We start from the raw sequence: 18,685 nt of genomic DNA, 5'->3' as shown, positions 1-18,685 counted from the left end.
CTCTCTCTCTCTCTCTCTCTCTCTCTCTCTCTCTCTCTCTCTCTCTCATTATTGTATACAGTGTTACTATGTGACCCAGGCTGGCCTTGAACTCACAGCAATCTCCCTGCCTCAGCCTCCCATGTGCTGGGATTGTAAGTGTGCACCACCAGCCCTGGCTACCCTCATTTTCTCAATCAGGGTCAAAACAACTTGTGGCCAGAGCCCTCTTTACATTTGAAGACCTGGCCCCTGCCTGCTGGCCGCTGCTCTGGGTCTCCGGGTCCAGCTGACTGGGGAATGGGCCAATGGCTCCACCCCCTGTGCTCTGCCAGAAGGCGGCTCCAGGAGAGAAGGCCAAGTGCTCCTCCTGCAGGTCTGTGCTGGCTCGCCAAGACCCCCAAGGAGCTGGCTCTCTGGTCCCCATCTATCAACCCCACACACCAAGGCCCTGGGGCAGAAGCAGGACCCCAGATGTAGGCTGTAAGGAGATGGGGGTGATGGAGCCATCAGAAATGGAAGAGGGGGTAGGCAGGGGCTCGCAGAGTTCCTGGGAACCACAGATCACAAGAACTGGGAGTTGGCATCCAAGCAAGCTCCTGCGACAATCCCTCCTGCTCAGCAGTAGTTTTTATAAGAAGGACCCAGTCCTCGCAGAAATCAACCACACAGACACGTCCCAGCTGTGCCTCCAGGAGGCCGGGATGGAGCTGAGGGACAGAAGCCGGGTGGGATGGTAGGGGCGGGGTCAGGAGCAGCAGCCGGCTCTCTTGCGAGGCTTCCTGGGTGCCACCTCCACCAGCGAGTCCCTTAGGCGGTCCTCCTGCACCTTAAGGGCCCTGCGTGACAGCACCCAAGGGTCAGTCCTCCTGGCACCACAGCTCTTTCCTGCCATTCTTTCAGGACTGCTGGGTGCCAGGTGCCACGCGAGGGAATCTGAGTGAGGCAGAGGTACAACGTCCCCTGCTTCGCACTGTGAGAGGCAGATGGGAAAAGGGAGGATGGCACCGGGCGGGGCGTGGGATCAGGTGTGTGAATGCGCTTTGGGCTGGGAGGGGCAGGGAAGGACAAGCAGTCAGTCATTCCTAGTTGCCCTCCTGTGGGTGGGTGTGGGGAGCTCCTTGGTCTAGCACCTCTCCCAGTGCTTACCCCATTCATTTATTGAGCACCTACTGCATCCCAGGCCCTGGTGAGGGGCTGTACCAATGGACACAGCCCCACCCTTCTGGGCACAAGAGGAAGGAGACAGAAGTGTGTACCTAATTACAGTGCTGATCAAGTCTGTGGTCTGAGTTGGAGGTCAGGGAGGAGTGACCAGAGTTTGATGTGTGTGTGCACACATGTCTGTGTATGTACACACAGGTGCACACAGGGGCGAAGGAGGGGCTGCTGGAGACAATGAAGTGTCTTTCAAGGCACCTGGATTTCATTTTTGTTTTGTTTTGGTTTTGGTTTTTTTGTGGCTTTTTGGAGCCAGGGTCTTGCTCTGGCCTGGAACTCACAGCGACCTTCCTGCCTCAGCCTTCTAAATCCTGGGATTACAGATATATGCCACCGCACCCAGCTGGATTTCATTCTAAATCCACAGATGCCAGTGGAAGCTTGGGAGCAAGAGGGGGGACGCTCCAGGCCCGGTCCACTTCACAAACAGACACCAGGCTTGGTGAGGGGACAGGCCTCTGTGGAGTGACACAGCAGTGTGGATGGGAAGGCTGAGGCAGGAGCCTCTTGGCTCAGGGCTCTCTCTGCTCCCCAGCGGGAGCCCTGTCCCTTGCCGGGGTGTCTGCTTGGCTGCTCCCACAGGCACTTGGCTCCACTGGGGGTGTCTGGGTAGGGTAGGGGTGGGGCAGCTCACCGGGCCAGGTTCACCACGGGCTCCAGGATGTTGTGGCCCAGGATGGCGCTGCACTCTCCGAAGGACACGCCCAGCTCCTGCGGGCCAGACAGAGTGGTACAGATGCCTTGGGGCACTACGACGCCAGGCCGGCTGCACCACCAGGTGCAGACCACAGAGCGAGTCCTGCCAAAGGCCTCGCCAAACTGGAATTGCAGGTGTGCACCACCGTGGCCGGCTTCATAGAAAACCCTTTTGTGAGGTGAAAAGAGCTAAATGTCACTGTGTGCCCAGGGCGAGCTTGTGAACGGCTCCAACAGTCCAACATCAGAGATTTCCTGGGGTCCCACCTAGCCGCCAGGTCTGGCTCGGCCTGCTTTTCCAGCTTGATGGTAGATAGTGTGTCTTGGTTCCCTTACCTCTATCTCCTCCTGGGACACGATTCTCAAGAGCAGACCCTAGCCTCTCATAGGATTGTCACAATTTAGCCACCAACCACTGTCTTTCGTGTGTGTGTGAGATAGAGGCTTGCCTTGTAGCCCAGGCTGGCCCCCAATGCAAGGCAATACTCCTGCCTCAGCCTCCCGAGTACTGGGATCACAGGCGCACACCAGAAATGCCTGGAAAAAGTTGTTCTTATAAATAATACTGTAAAGAACACTTTCAGGAAGGGCCGGGGAGATGGCTCAATAGAATAAGCGCTTGCCTGGCAAGCATAAGGGCCTGAGTTCAATCCCCTGTTCCGCAAAGTAAGTAAGTAAGTAAGTAAATAAATAAATAAATAACGAAAGAATCACCCGTTCGCACATGGGCGTCCATTACACAGCCCTTTCCCTACTATTATTTCTCATTTTTCCCTATGCATAAATTGCTGGAGAAAGAATCACTATTTAGACAGAAACACCACTTGGGGGGCTAATGAGGCGGAGCCGGGGGCAGGGCAGGGCGACTCCGCCCCCTTCCTGGCGCTCCAGGGGCTGCCAGGAGGGTGTGGTTCTGTGCCAGTTACAAAGAAACCCAGGCGGAGCTCTGGGTCTGGCAGGGGGCTTTTGATGAATCTTCCCAAGGACACGCTGGAGTCTTAAAGCAGAATAAATTAGAAGGGAGGATGTTAATTAGAGGCCAGGGATAGAATTAAGATTTGATAGGGACTTTTAAGTGGAGTTTCTGAAACCTTCGCCCCACGGAGCTGATTCACGGAGCCCCGGGCTGCTGGGCGGAGGGGTCGAAGCTGTGGGCAGAGCTAGGGCAGGCAGGGCCGGCGGGCCACCCGCCGGGAAGGGCTGGGAAGGGCTGGGAGGGCCCGCGCTGCTCACCTGCGCCAGCTGCTGCCCGGCCTCCGTGGGCACCTGCCGCGCCTCCTCGCAGTCCGTCTTGTTTCCGAGGAGGAGGAGGGCCACGCCCTGCGCCCCTGCGTCCTGCGCACCGAACACAGGCCCGGAGCCTCTGAGGGAGGCTGGTATGCCCAGGGCTGCCCCTCCGCGTGTCCCGCCTGCTGACTCCGCACCTGGACCCTCTCCCCACCCGCAGTCAGGCCCCGCCCCCATGTGCATTTTGCCTGCTTTCAGGGTCCCCTCCCCCAGGAAGCCTTCCTGAGCGGCTCTTGCCCTTGCTTTACACAAGTTGCCCTAGCACATTTCCTAACTGTGTCAATAATTAATAATAATAATAATAATAATGATAATAGGGGCCGGGGAAATGGCTCAGTAGAATAAGCGCTTGACTGGCAATCGGAAGGATCTGAGTTCAATCCCCGGTTCCGCAAAAAAAAAAATAATAATAATAATATTAATATTAATAATAGGTCTTGGCTGGCCAGAGCGGAGCGCGCCTGTCATTCCAGCCACTGGGGAGGCTGAAACAGGAGGATCCCAAGTTTGAGTTTCAGCCGAGCAACTCAGCAAGACCCTGTCTCAAAATAAAAAGGGCTGAGGATGTAGCTCAGTGTGAAGACCCTGGGTTCAATTCTTAACACCACAATCAATGAATCAATGAAAGTTCTGATGACCTGAGAGCTCGCTCTGCCCCAGATACCGAGCTGAAATCAATTCTATCAGTTAAGCCTTAGCACTCCCCTATGGGGGGGGGGCAGGAATGGGAAGTTCAGAGAGGTTAAGTCACTTGTCCAAAGTCACAGAGTTAGCCTAGGACAGCTGGGATTCAAACCCAGGCCTGTCAAATCCCAGAGCCAGCTCCGTCCTCTGCTTTTGCACCGCTTCATCTAGACTAGAAAGCTGGGCGGGAGCAACTCGTGCGAATGCAACTTCAAGTCTCGCTCACACCCACGGTAGCGTTCAGTAGATCCGTGCTAAGTGTGTGGGCAAAGGAACTGGAGGCTGGGAACAGAGGCGTGGTCACCTAGGGTGGCACTAGGTCATCCTTGGGCTTAGCAAGAAAACATCACAAACAGCTGCTGTATGTAGAAAATAAATGCTTGCTCGCAGGATAAAGCGAGCAGCTTAGTTTGGCTTAGCGGTTGCACTGTGCGCTTGCTGTTTTTCATACTACTGCACTCCCAGCTCACGCATCCATGTGACGTTCGCAGGTGGTGGCCCTGTTAGGACTGTCGTGTCATGTGTAATCCTGGGAGAAGTGGACAGGACACAAGCTCCCTCTTGACTCCAAAAACTGGGATGGCCCTCTGCAGCCACCGCTTACCTGCAGACAGTCCAGCCAGTAGCGCACATGCGCAAAGCTCTCCTGAGAGGTGACGTCATACATGAGCACCACCCCATCCGCCTTGCGGAGCAGCTGCCGCGTCACGCTGTGGTACCTGCCCAGAGAGCTCTGTGATGAGTCCTGAGGAACAGCACCCACTCCCCAGGATATGACTTTTCAGCCTCGGCCTCTGCTAGCTGACCAACAGCTTAGGTTTCACAAGGCACCTACGGCACCCAGGCACCCCCCAGAGAGCCTCCCACCCCAGTTTAGGACTCTTTCCCTCCGGGTACGGAAAGAAGGTCCTCAGGCCTTTCTGTGACTTCCCAGCTGTATCGCGCTAACTGCCTGAATTTAGGTAATGGCCCCTGCGAGTGGGCACTCAAGCCACACAAAGGTTGTCACCGCCAGGAACAGGCCACACAGTTGTCGTCAGGCCTGAGGAGCTGATCTACAGCGAGAGTTTTTAGAAATGGATGCAGGCAGAAAAGAGGTCCCTGTTGAGCCTTGGTTAGAAAAGCCTCACTCGGGTGGATGGAAGGCCAGGGCATTTGGAAGGACCAGTGGCCTGGCGGCTGTCCCCTAAGGGCAGTGTTGGGGTGCACCCCACCCGCGCTGGACTCCTAGTCCTCCATCCTTGGCCTTGAGCTGCCCTCCTTCCTTCGCCTAGGACCCTGGGCTGGCTGTGGCCGCTCACTGGCCCTGGTGGCTGCCACCCAGGTTCCCTCCACCCGAGGGCCCTCTACAGTGATACACAGCACCTCTCCTGGCCAGCTGTGTCCCACAGCTGCAGCGCAAAGCACTTGTTGTCCACCAGCAGGGTTTTGACCCGAAAATCCACTCCTAGAACACAGAGGGGACACGTGTCACTACCCAGGATACCTAGCCCAAGCCTGCCCTATACATATGCGTCCCCAACCCCAGCCAAGGGAGAAGCAGCTTGCTTGCTAGGCTCCCCTGCTGCGCTCCAAGCCCTCACCCCCAGGCCCAAGAGCCCACTTCCTCCAAGATGCCCTCCTAGGTCACCAGCCACATCCTGACCAGCTGCCATGGGTCCCCAACTGCACAGCACTGCCTTTTCCTTGGGCCACCCAGGAGCCCTGTCTTCATTTACTTTGTGACACTGCTTCAGTCCCATCTTTGTCCTTACTCTCTGCAGGCCCGCTCCTTCCTATACGTTGGTTCCAGACTGGTTTTGGTGGTGGTGGCGTTTTGAGACAGGGTCTCACTAGGAAGTTCAGGCTGGCCTTGAACTTGCTATTTAACTTGAGCTGTCCTAGAACTTACAGCAATCGCCCTGCCTCAGCCTCGAGAGTACTGGGATGACAGGGGTGCACTGCCAAACCTGCCATTAGATCCTTTTTGTCCCCAGGAATAAGGAGATAAAAGTAAGATCCAGGCTGTGGAGATAGCTCAGCGGTCTAAGGGCCTGCCTAGTGAGTGCCAGGACCTGGGTTCGATCCCTGCTACCACATGTAGTGCCGACCCCAGAACCCTGGACATGCCATGCTGGCCACCAAAACTGGGCATGGTAGCACATGCCTGTAATTCCAGTCCTGGGGAGGCTGACACAAGAGGATCACTGTTAAGTCTGAACTGCAGAGTGAGACCCTGTATCCAATATATAAATAAAAAATAAAATAAAAAAATAAAATTTCCAGGGAGGCTCGGGGTCCTTGGGGTGCATTTTTCCATTAGCATCTGCCATCACCTCCAGCAAACCTGCCCACAGGACTCCCTGGAAGAAGCCTGATTCCAGCAAAGCAGGGAAACAGGATAAAATCTGCCCTCCTGCCTTCTTTTCTCCTCAGCGTGGTCAGGAGGTGGTGGAAAGTTGAGGCGGTAGAGCTAGATCTTGGGGCCGTCAGGGTGCTCTGGAGGGGGAGGGGGTCCCATCCCCTCCTTTCTCTTGCTTGCCTTCCTTGCAGTGAGCAGCTTTGACTCACTTTGCCACAGGCCCACAGGCAATGGGGCCCCCAGTCCTGGGGGGAGGCCTGGAGAACAGTGAGCCAGAGGAGAGCTCTGCTCTCGGTCATCTTCTAAGGTATTCATCAGAGCCACAGAACTCTCACACCAAGGATTAAATAACGTGCCCAAGCTCACAGCCCCAGGGAGCTAGGGTTTGAACTCAGGAACCTCGAGTCCTAATGAGCCCTGCTCTACCACTTGGCCTGGGGAAGCTACATCAGGGAGGCTTTCTGCCAGAGCATGCAAGCTGGCCCGGGGCTGGTCATGAGCCGATCACCGGGGCCCTGCCCCAGCCTGCCCTTGGCCACGTGGGCGGAGACCGGCCCTGGCACCTAAATTGTGGGGTGCTTTGTTGATGTGGCACATTATAAGCTAATCAGATCAATGCAGAAAGAGCAAATTACTTGTAATTAGGGACGATTAGTGCAATAGTAAGATTACGCCCCTATAAAATCACGTCTCATGCAGGGCCCGTGGCCACAGCAGAACCTGCTGCCTCCCTGGGGACCCTGGTCCCCCACGCCCTCCCTGGCGGGGCACTCACCCACGGTGGCAGCCAACCCGGTGGCGAAGGCATTGTGATGCAGCAGGTGAAGGAAGGTGGTCTTGCCCACACTGGAGTCACCCAGGAAGATGACGTGGAAGAGGTAGTCAGGGTTGGCCTGAGGCTCGGGGGTGGTGGCAGAGTACCCGAGGGAGGGGTCCGTGCCAGGGGCTGAGGGCCAGCTCTCTGCCTTGAGTGGAGGGGGGCCTGTCTCGTTCTCTGCCTGGGCAGTGTCAGGCTGGGGTCTAGGTGGGGTTTTGGGCTCAGCCGGGGTGGAAAAGGCCTGGGGGTGCTGCTGGGCCCCTGTGTTGGGAGAGAGCCCCGTGGGAAGTGGCTGCTCAGAGACAAGGGCCACTGCCAAGGGAGCCTGCAGGGGCTCCGTGAAGGTGAAGGCCGGCAGAGGGGCTGACTGGGTGGGTTCCAGAGCCTCGGCTGCCTGCTCGGAACTGGGGTCCTGCCTGCCTCGGCCTACTGCTTTTCCTTCCCCAGCCTGGGGCTCTGCTTCAGGACTCTGGAGTAGGTGGGTGGATGGCCACTGCAGCCCAAGGGCCTGGCCCTGAGCTTCCCTGAGTCCCTCGGGAAGGCTCTTCTGCCTGCGCAGGCTCTGCTCTCCCAGCCCCAGGCCCTCCTGGGGAGCCTGTCCTACAGGCTCCAGCCCCTGAGTGAAGAGCACAGTGCCAGGGGACGCCAAGCCTGGCTCAGCACCCTCAGCCCGTGGGGCCTCTTCGTGCCTGGGCTCAGGGCCATGAGGGCCCTGGAGCAGCTCCCTGGGCCCAGCGGGATTCTGGGGAGGGGGCTGAAAGCCAGCATCCTCCTCCACAGGAGTGAGGACCCTGAGCATGGCTGACACCAGGCTCCCCGATCCCTCCACTGGGGCCCCCAGGAGATCCCCTCCCTTCCCATCCTGGGTGCTGGGGTGCAACTCTGGCGGGCTCCTCGGGGCCCCATTGGGATCTGGCAATGTGTGCAGCTCCGAGATGGAGATCTGCCTGACCACACGGGGCGTCGGGGCTCCTGGGGTAGCCTGGGGTGAGGAGGGTGGGCTCCAGGCCAGCTGTGGCGCTCGGGGTGGGGAGCTGCTGAAGCCACTCAGGAGCTGGTCCCAGTCATCATTGTCCCCGAATAGCCCGGGCAGGGGGCCCTCCTCGGGGGTCTCGGCCCGAGTGGCTGAGACCTTTTTGTTTGCTCCAGGAACCCTGGGGAGAAAGTGGGAAGTGAACTGGGGGGGGGGCAGGAAGTAGTCACCCCCCTGCAAGGCCCCAGTGCCATCTCAGATGTCCTCCTGGACCCACCCAGTGCTTCTGGACGTGTGTGTGCACGCGCTCGTGGTCTTGGGCACAGGCCTCGCCCTCTTCTGTGCCTCAGCCTCCCCCTCTGAGAAGCAAGCAGGGCATGAGGACCAAGGAGGGAGCTCTGTGTGCAGTGTGGAGGTGGCAGCACTTGCCTGGCATCCTCCTCCGCTTGCCAAGACACTAGGCCCCTGGTGGCATCCAGGTGTCCCCTGGTCACCTGCAGCTGCCCCCGCACCTCCTCCAGCTGCCCGGCCAGGTCTCGCCCGGCCTCTCTGAGCTGCAGGTTCTCTGAGGTAGCCTCTTGGTGGGTGTCACTGAGGCTGTGGAGCTGGGCCTCCAGCTGTTCGAGGGAGGAAAGGGGCGATTGCAGCTCGCCCTGCCCCAGCTCCCTGGCCTGCTCTGCTGGGCTCTGGGTTAGAGGGGGACATCGTCCTTCGGGTCTGCTTGTGTTCTGTGAACCCGGGCTGCACAATACCACCCAGGGCCTTTGCACAAGCCGCTCCCACTGGCCCAAAGTGCTTCTGCACACTCATCCTCTCAGGTCTTCGTGCCACGTCGTAGTCTCAGTGAGGCCGTGTGACTCCCTCACCCTCGTTTCACGTCCTCACCCACGCACCCCTCCTGCCCAAGATTACCATCTTTAGCCCTGTGGCCCTTGTGGCCTTATCATCCACTGTCCCCTGATTGGTGGCAGCTCTATGGGGAGGGCTGTATCCCTTAGGGCCTCCCACAAAGCCCGGCACATGGTAAGTGCTTGGTTAGGAGTTGTAGGGTGAAGAGAGGGAGGGATTCACACTTTCAGGGACGGAGAAGTTCCAAGAGGTCACTTGGCTGACGATGCAGAGGAGTGGTGGACAGTGACCTCCTAAGTCTCGTTTGTCCTGTGCCTTCCTACTTATGACCTCATTGGACACGTGGAGCCTGGGAGACACCATGGATGGGTTGCCCCCATTTTACAGATGGAGAAATCGAGGCCAGGACAGGTCCCCAAGCACTGCCTTGTTACTGTTCTCAACAGGATACCTCAGGGCTGGGTGGGGTACAGAGACACAGCTGCAGCTGGTGCGAAGGGCCACTCACCTCACTCTGGCCCTGTGCCAGTTGCTGCACCTCAAGCTCCTTGGCTTCCAGGGCCTCCTGCATCTGGGCACTGAGGGCCAGGTCCCTGGAGTCACTCTGAGGACAAGGCCACTGTTGAGCACAGGAGCCAGGCACCTGCCCACAACACATCCACTCTTGCCTAGGGTGCAGCAGGGGCAGGCGTTCCAGCAGGAGGGCTCTTGGGGTCCTCTGCCTGTACCTAGGTTGTCACAGCAAGGAGGGCAAAGCCGGCGGCGAGCAGAAGCTGCCCTGAGGGCAAGTGAGACCTGGCCCTGCTCCCCGCCCCACGTGGCTCTGGGGAGCCCGAGGACCCAGCACCCTGCGCCCACCTGGGCCTGCAGCTGCCGCTTCTCCCGGTGGATCTGCTGCTCCATTTCCTCATACAGCTGCCGCACCTCGCGGTGGTGGTCGGAGTCACACCTGCAAGGAACAGGGAGAGCACCGGTGGCCCCGCGGTGCTGGCTTGGGGGCCCATCTGAACGCTGTTCTCGTCCTGCTGCCATCCTTGTAACTCAGACCCTGGGCAGGGCTGTGCCTCACCACCCACACTCTGTGTGACACAGGGGATCAGAAGGAGCCAGAGCACCCACTCTGCCCTCTGTCCTCCACCAACTCCGGCCACACTGGGCGTGGGAGGTCAGGCCTGGTTCACCCCACAGGTGCTGACCCCTCGGGGGTCACCGTGGCCTCCGACTCACTTCCTCAGAGTCTGCTCCAGGGCCTCCTTGTCGGCCCGGGCTTCCTGCAGGCGGCTACTCATCTTGGCCAGAAAACCCTCCAAGTTGTCCACCAGCTGGGGCTCCTCCTGCCTCAGTTTCCTCCACAGTTGCCAGATTTCCGTCTCCCTGGGAAGGAAAGCCCCAGAGATGAGATGGCCAGGGCCAGAACAGGAGGGTGCGTGTGCCTCAGTTTTAAGGGCAACATGGGGGGATGTGGGCACATGGGCTACACAGCTCCACTGACATGGAGCAGGGGACCCTCCCCAGGCTTTTTCTCCATTCCTGATGCCCGAGCTCTTCTCCCTGCTGCAGTGACTCATGGTGGGGTGCGAGGTGGACAGCCTGGGGCTTCTCTATGCCCCTCTCCCCACATGAACTGTGTGGGTGTTGGCCAGGCCCCTGTCCTCCCTCTCTGGGCTGCCCTTTGAACTAGGGAGGCTGATACCTGCCTGGCAAGGGCATTGGGGATGGGAGCCTTGCTCAGCAAAAGCATGAGCTGGGAGCTGGCACGTGGTTGGTACTTGATACATCCTGCTTTTATATAGATTGAATTAAAGTCATGAAGATGAGTGCCCAGGCTGTGCCAGGCCTCACTGCCAAGAGGCTCCTGTTCCACCAGTCCTGTGCCCAGGTCTGCCCTCCCTGAGCCTGGGTGAGGATCCTGCCTCATGGGGATAGACCCCTCTCAAAGACTCCTGTGGCTCTGGGGCACCTCTCTGAGCCTGGAGAGTCCCCATATCTGAGCTCCAAACATGATTGCAGCTTGCTCTGTCCTGCGTTGCCCCCTGGCTGGCAGCCACCCCCCAGGTCCCCATAGCCTGGCCTTACTCAGGAAGCGAGGGAGCAGTTCCCAGCTGTCCCAGAAGGGCAAGGAACGCCTCCCTCTCCTCGGAGTCGGCCTCCTCCAGGGCTGGGAAGCCAGCAGTCACAGACACCCGCTGGGAGGCTGGTGTCCGCCGCCTGCGGAGCCCATGGGTGCTCAGGCTGGAGCCAAAGATGTTTTCTGGGGAACAAAGGGGCGCAGACTGTGGTTGGGCCCTGCCCAGCCCTCAGAGAAGGAATTATGCTTGTGCCTATCGCATGGATACAGAGCCGAGTGCACACTGCCCTTGGATCAACTTCGGGGGGCCAACCGATGCCATGTGCTCATTTCAGGGCATCTGCTATGGGTGGTGACAAAATTAGCCCAAATCCCAGTCCTGCTGGGCGGAAATTCAAGTGAGGGTGATGGAAGTTAATCATCCTCCCCCCTCTCCTCTCCTTTCTCCTTACGCTCCCCCTCAATCAAAGCAGATTTGCTAAATTGGTTAAAGGAATATACCCAGTCAATTCCAAGGTGACATGGGGTGGCTAGGAAATTGGGTTGTGAATGACCAGTGGAGTGAGTGGTTGGGGCAGGGAGGGAAGCACATGTAAAAGCCCTGGGGCAGGAGCCAGGCTGGCAAGACAGAGGTGGGCCTGGGTGCCAAGGGAGCCCAAGAGGTGGGCAGGGTGTGGGTGGTATAGGCCTGGTAGGGCTGGAGAAGGGGTCGAGTTTATTCCACAGGATATGATGGGACCCAGGTATGAGCATGACCCCTTGGGCCATGTGACAACTGTCCCGTGCCCCCATCCATGGTGTCAGGCCAGGTCCTCCTTCTGTTCTCCGATTCTCAGTCCCCAGAATTAGAGTGACTGGTGGGGTAGCCACAGGCAGGACACACAGGCTGCCCTGAGGGCCGGGGCCCATGGGCACTGGCGCTGTGGCTTTCAGGAACTCGGAAGGGTTCTGACCCCTGGCAACCCTGGGGTCCCCTCAGGCTCGTCTTAGAGGTAGGTGGCTGATGGCTCTACCCTAGGGGCCTAGCTAGGGGAAGTTCCCACCTCTAAGCACCGTGCCCTCTTTGGTCCAGGCTGAGGTCCCCAGAATGAAAGCCAGGATGTGACAGACCTCAGGAGGGGACATGCCTGGCCTCAGGTCGGGACCCACAGGAAGGGCAACCTTGCTAGAGGAGCTGTTGGTGGGGAAGAAGACAGGAAGAGATGCTCAGGGGGAACTGGGGAGTCCATAGCTGGTGGAGAGGTCCCTGGGGCCCTCCAGGGGGAGACGTACTGAGTCCAGAACTGAACTCCTCCAGGGACAGGCGGCCCCTCCGCTCCAAGTCCACCCAGTCGAAGACCATCTGCGGCTGTTGCTCGATGCCCAGGAAGTGGAACTTGGCCTCCTGAAAGGAAGCAGGTGGGGAGCCCTCCCCACCGAGAGGCTCTGGACCATGCATGCAAGGGTGTGAGTTTGTGGTCTTAGACCTCTCCCGCTTTCTGTCTCCCTAGTTCCAGAGCCCCTGAACAATCTGACACTAGCTGGGTGTAACACCACGGGCCTGTCATTCTAGCGCTCGGGAGGCTGAGGCAGGAAGATCTCCAAAGCCATCCTGGGCTACATAGTGAGACCCTGTCTCGAAAAACTAAGGAATCGTTAAGGTGGACAGCGAGCCCCGCCAGCACCATCTGGGAAAAGCCACCTGACTCTAGGATGTCATTGCTGAGGACTCGTGAAAAGCCCCAGACTAAATGAAGCCACACTGTCACTCGCAGTCTAATCCAGGAGTGATGTGAATAATCTTGTCTGATGGGAGTGTTAGCAGCCCAGCCTCGCGGCCTGGGGGGCCGGACCCGGCTCTCGTGTGTCTGCCTCAGCACCCCGATCCTAATCTGTCTTTGCTGAGAGGCCTCGTTTCCTAGACACTCTTAGGATGAGTAAGAACATTTGTGAGATAAATAAAATCTTCAGTATAAGTTTGGTTATGACTGTTGTTATGGTTTGTGTCTAGGTGTCCCCACAAAGCCGCATGCAGTCGTGGGGCAGCTTCTAGACTTTGTGATTAATTCATGTTCCTATGCTGGGATTATGGGTGTGAGCGCTACACCTGCCCTGGGGCCGAAAGCCTGAACAGAATAGAAGGAAGGGAGAGAGGCTTGCGAGCTGCCACAGTCGCTGCTCCTCCCTTTGCTGTTGTGCTGGTTTCCACCACTATGAGCGGCTGCTCTCTGCCACGTGCCGCTCTGCCTTGGAGCCAGCTGAGTATGGACCGAAACCACCACTAACTGTGAGCTAAATAAACCTCTCCTTCCTTAATTTTTTTAAAAAAAAATGTATTTAGCACAGGGTCTACAGGGTCTCACTACACAGATTGGACTTGTAGTGATCCTCCTGTGTTCAGCCTCCCAAGCACTGGGATTACAGGCCTACACCACTACGCCCAGTCTCAATCCCTGTTTCAGTGCGCCCCTAAGGGCAGGGCTGACACAGCACACTGGGGATCGAATCCTGGTCCCTGAGCTCTGCCTAAGCAGGTGCTTTATTCAGCTGAGCTATCTCACCAGCCCTTCTTTTCTTAATTTTGGGTAACGGGTATTTTGTCCCAGCAACGAGAGAAAAGTAACTAAAACAGCTGTCTATATAGGGCATGATTTTACCTTTTGGCAGCTGCTCTTTAATTATCACCAGAGGTCGTGGTGCACAGCCTCTCCAGAGGAACACTGGGCCTAGTGCATTGGAGGGTGGAATCCAGGGCCTGCACCCCGAGTGCCATCTCCACCCCTTTTAATTTTTTTACTTTGAGACAGTGTCTTGCTAAGTTGCCCAGATGGGTTTGAATTTGTGATCCTCCTGCCTCAGCCTGCCAAAATGCTGGGAGGATGGGCATGAGCCATTGTTCCGGCTTGTGCTCAGCTCTAATGGACTGCAGCCAAGAAATCTCTTATCTCGGCTCTCAGCAGGACTCCCAGTGCAATAGAACTTTGAATTTGCTGTTATCTCTCTCTCTCTCTCTCTCTCTCTCTCTCTCTCTCTCTCTCTCTCTGGCCAAGCTATTCTGATTGGTGGGGGCAACAATGGGCAATTCAATTTCATGGTTCACTCAGGCTGCATAATGGAGACCAAGGGCTGCCTGGCTGAGGGGAGATAACGGAAAATTTGGTTTGCTAATCTTCTTTGTTTGTTTGCCTGCCTTTCTGTTTGTGACCTTATTGGGTAAGGATTGCTTATTGGTTGAGGATTGCAACACGCCGGAAAGGACAGCAGCAGTTGGGATCTGGATTGGAGAGTTTTTAGGTTTCCTTTTGACCCAAGACATTGTAGAAACGAGGGAAGATGCTTTCTGTCTCTGTCTGTAATTCTGAAAAATCTTGAACACTTGCTGTGGCTGTGAAATACTGTCCCAGCTGGGCATTCTGTTCTATTGGTTTACGGAGACAAAGATATGCTTGTATAAAGTCAATGTTTGTTGAAATAACAGAAAATAAAGCTAACATTTTAAATGTGCTATAGCTCAAAAAAAAAAGTCCTGGGACTACAAGATAGCTCAGCAGTCTAAAGTGCCGGCTTAGGAAAGCTTAGGAAGCGCAGGGACCGCAGTTCAATCCCCAGGGCCACATGACACGCCAGCCCCAGCCCCAGAGTGGGCTGAACCACACACACACACACACACACACACACACACAGTCCTTTTTAGCCAGGTATGGTGGAACATGCCTGTAATTCTGTAATCCCAGCACCCAGGTGGCTGAGAAAGGAGGATCACTACAAATCTGAACTGGGTAGTGAGACCCTGCAACAAATAAATAAATAAATAAATACAAATTGAAAAAAAAAGTCCTTAGAGCTGGGTGGGCTAAAGCACCTGCTCAGGCAGAGAGCAGCAGCAGGGCCAGCCCCGTCCCCAGGGCACTCTGTCCCCAGGGCACTCTGAGCTGGTGACTGAGCCTGGGCGCGGTGGTGTGTGCCCTAAGTGCCGGCACTTGGGAGGCAGGAAACAAGAGAATCGCCGCGAGTCTGACCTACGGGGTGAGATCCCGTAGCCCCTACAGACTCTGTCCCAAATACATTTAAAAGAATAAATAAAAATAAAATAAAATAATTTCAAAAATCCTTCTTATAGTAACTATGAACTCAATAAAAATATAAAGATCCAGGGCAACATAATTAAGATGGATTGCTGGAAAACATAGTCTCACTTAATAATTTTGGTTCACAGAGTACAAAAAATAGCTGTGTTTTCTCTGCTTTGTGTTGATTATAACAAAAGTACATGTTTCTTTTTTCTTTTCTTTCTTTCTTTTTGCCTTATCGAGACAGGGTCTCACTATGCAGCTCAGGCTGACCTTGAGCTCACTTTGTAGCCCACGCTGGTCTTGAACTCCCAATGATCCTCCTGCCTCAGCCTCCTGAGTGCTGGAATGACAGGCATGAGCCACCATGCCCGGCGATACTGTCCTTTTTTTTTTTTTTTTTATAAAATCTGGGTTTATGTTTTATGAGGAAACTAATCCATCTAAAGTTTTTCTACTTCTCATTAAGATCTTCTGATCAAATGAGTTTGTTTATAAAACATGCAAGTTTGTGTTCTACTAATTGGTTCCTTATGCTAACAAATGCATTTTATGCACAGTATTATATTTTACAGTGAATCCCTTAAACACAATCTCCAACATCTGTCTACTTTATTTTTTTATTATTTTTTTTTAAATTTTATTTATTTATGTGTGTGTGTGTATGTGTGTGTGTGTGGCCAGCTCAGCCCACCAGGGGGCGGGGCTGGCTGGCATGTGGTGCTGGGGGATTGAACCGCAGTCCCTGTGCTTTGCTAATCTTGTTCTAAGTAGGTGCTTTAGACCACTGAGCCATCTCACCAGCCCCCATCTGTCTACTTTAAAAGCCTGTACTACTTGTAAATTATTGTGTTGATAAATTAATAGTTGGGGGCTACTTGGATAATAATGTTTTAATTAAAATTTTAAAAATATTTATTTGGTACAGGGTCTCGTTACGCAGCTCAGACTCCTAGTGGTCTTCCTGTCTCAGCCTCCCCAGCCCTGGGACTGCAGGGATGTGCTACCATGCCTAGTTTTGGTGGCTGGCATGGTGCACCCAGGGTTCTGGGACTGGCACAGCATGCAGTACTGGGGATCGAACCTAGATCCTTGTGCTTGCCAGACAGGCGCTTAGACCGCTGAGCTATCTCCCCAGTCCTATTTTTTTTGTTTGTTTCTTTTCTCTTTGAGACAGGGTCTTACTGCATAGTTCAGGCTGACCTCAAACTCACTCTGCAGCCAAGGCTGGCCTTGACCTGGACAATAATCGTTCTGTCTCAGCCTCTCCAGTAGCTGAGAGCGTAGGCATGCACCACCTTACCTGGCTTACTCTTTGCCTTACTTTTACATGCTAGTAGTTGTGCCGTTGGGTTGTGTGGATGAATACATTCATTTTTGGCCACTTGGAAAATGTTGCTTGCCAGGAACCTGAAAGGCACCCGAAGGTCCCACAAGGGGGCGGCTTGGTAAGTGACAGGTCTCTATACGTAGACCCAGGGACACTGTCCTGCCTTTAGAGAGGGCCGTAGCTCTGAGCCAGGCTTCCACACTCAGGTGCCTGAAGGGCAAAATGCTAAGTGGAAAACAAGGGTTTGATGAGATTTATGTGAAATAAACCTGGAGTGGTCAAACTTTGGGACACAGACAGCAGAATGAGTCCCAGGAGCTGGGGAAATGCAAGCCACGCCCCAGGCTGAGAGGAGTGAAGTTCTGGCGTGGAGGCGGCGCTGTCTGCACAGCCCTGCGGGGGCGCTCAACACACTGGGGACACACTCCCAAGGCGCCAACACGGTAAATTCTGTTGTGCATGTTGTAGCCCAGTTTTTAAAAAAGTCATGCAATGTATGTGTGCTGCTGCAGAAAGTTGTGTTGTGGGTCCTTGTGGCGCTGGTGCTCAGCCACAAGGCTTGTATAAAGTATCTCTTGTCAGGCGTGGCGGTGCATGCCAGTAAGCCCAGCTACTCAGGAGGCTGAGGGCGGAGGATGGGGCGTTGGAGACCAGCCTGGGCAGCTTTAGGAGACTGTGTCTCAAGAAGAAAAGTACAAAGGGTAGGGATATGCTCAAGGCTTCCTGGGTTCGACCCCCAGTACTGCGTGTGTGCGCGCGCACACACACACACACACACACACACACAGAAAAAAAAATAATTCTTACTGTTCAACCTCTGTTCTTTCTTTCTGTTTGTTTGTTTTTTTGGCGGAACCAGGGATTGAACTCAGGCCCTTGCACTTGCCAGGGAAGCGCTTATTCCACTGAGCCATCTCCCCAGCCCCAAACCTCTGTTCTTTCTGTGGTAAAGGTTAATGATGTTAGTTAAAAACTGCAATCATCACTTTTTACCTGGATGGCTGGGAGTCCACAGACAGCATTAGCGGCAGGAGCACAGCTGTGTCTACAAGGAGAACAGCTTTTGCTTGTAAGGGGTCAGGCCAGTCCTCCTGCTTGAAAGTGTCTGGGTCCTCCACAGCATGAGAGAGGAGTGCCGCGTGTGGGGGCACACACCCGTAATCCCAGCCCTCGGGAGGTGAAAGCAGGAGGATCGGGGAGCGTTCTCAAGGCCAGCCTGGGCTACAAACTGAGCTCAAGGCCAGCCTGAACCGCAGAGCGAGACCCTGTCTCAGAAAAGACAAAAAAAAAAAAAAAAAAAAAAAAAAAAAAATCCCAACAGATGATAGACAGACAGACAGACAGGCAGATGATAGATCAACTTGGTCCTAGAACCTCAGCCAGTGCTCACAGGTTAGCTGCTGGATTCTATGGAAGCTGCCAGGTAACTCTATGGTCACAGTAACCTCCTCTGCTTTGTTTTGTCCACAACACATTGTACTTTTTTTTTTTTTTTCCCCAGAACCAGGGATTGAAATCAGGCCCTTGTGCTTGCTTATTCTACTCAGCTATCTCCCTGGCCCCAAAAATTGTAATTAAAAAAAAAAGCAAAAGCATCTCTTTGTGGAAGAGCTAAATTCTCTTGCAATCATATTATCTTCCCCTGTGTTTATTTCATAATCTTTTTTTTTTTTTTTCAGTACTGGGGATCAGACTCAGGACCTTGTGCTTGCCAGACAGGTGCTTATGCCGCTGAGCTGTCTCCCTGGCCATTATTTCATAATCTTTTATGTCTCTGTCACTTGATTAAGTAGGTGACCAACCACTATTTCTCAGTCTGCAGGGTTTGTCCTAACCTGGAGCCTGAATGTTCTCTACCAACGCTTTCAATGTTGCCTTCTCAGATTAGATCCTAAATGTAGATGATAATTTTCACATAAGTTTCTGTTTATTTTTTTATTTTCTATTTTTTTTTTTTTTTGACACGGGGTCTCACTATATAGTCCAGGCCAGCCTTGAATTCACAACAATCCTCCTGTCTCAGCCTCCCAAGTGCCAGGATGAAGGTCAGCATTTTTGTTGATTGAGGTCCTCAATGCTACCCCAGGGGACAGCCTCATGAGGACAGCTGTCAAATCGCAAAAGGACTGGGCTGGAGAGGTAGCTCGGCAGTCTAAGCACCTGCTTGGCAAACGCAAGGACCTGGGTTCCATCCGCAGTACCAAATGCCAGGCTGGCCCGGAACCTGAGGCATGGTCGGCCACTGAAACTGGGCGTGGTGGTGCATTCCTGTAGTCCCAGCACTGGGAGGCTGAGACAGGAGTATCACTACAGGTCTGAGCTTTGTAGTGAGACCCTGTATCAAATACATAAATAAATAAAAGCTTTACAAAAGAGAGAGGGAGAGAGAGA

At 54.8% G+C, this 18,685-nt stretch overlaps 1 protein-coding gene across 1 annotated transcript in view; it reads right to left on the bottom strand.

The window, feature by feature from the left end:
• Positions 1–677: 677 nt before the first annotated feature.
• The window catches only part of Rab44 (RAB44, member RAS oncogene family), a gene marked incomplete at its 5' end in the record, with an annotated part of 23,412 nt that continues 5,404 nt past the window's right edge, over positions 678–18,685 (bottom strand). Inside the window, 12 exons of the mRNA XM_012515661.2 lie at positions 678–818; positions 1,835–1,911; positions 3,130–3,231; positions 4,472–4,586; positions 5,233–5,314; positions 6,984–8,179; positions 8,428–8,615; positions 9,356–9,451; positions 9,706–9,796; positions 10,075–10,221; positions 10,924–11,098; positions 12,188–12,299. Of these exons, the coding sequence (XP_012371115.2) occupies positions 728–818; positions 1,835–1,911; positions 3,130–3,231; positions 4,472–4,586; positions 5,233–5,314; positions 6,984–8,179; positions 8,428–8,615; positions 9,356–9,451; positions 9,706–9,796; positions 10,075–10,221; positions 10,924–11,098; positions 12,188–12,299 (2,472 nt within the window). The remainder of the gene's footprint in view (positions 819–1,834; positions 1,912–3,129; positions 3,232–4,471; positions 4,587–5,232; positions 5,315–6,983; positions 8,180–8,427; positions 8,616–9,355; positions 9,452–9,705; positions 9,797–10,074; positions 10,222–10,923; positions 11,099–12,187; positions 12,300–18,685) is intronic.

The sequence above is a fragment of the Octodon degus genome, unplaced genomic scaffold (genome assembly GCF_000260255.1).
Source record: "Octodon degus isolate 3935 unplaced genomic scaffold, OctDeg1.0 scaffold00005, whole genome shotgun sequence".
In the NCBI taxonomy this organism is placed as follows: Eukaryota; Metazoa; Chordata; class Mammalia; order Rodentia; family Octodontidae; genus Octodon; species Octodon degus.
The sequence above is the reverse complement of the archived record's forward strand: the minus strand, read 5'-3'. Positions and strand labels throughout refer to the sequence as shown.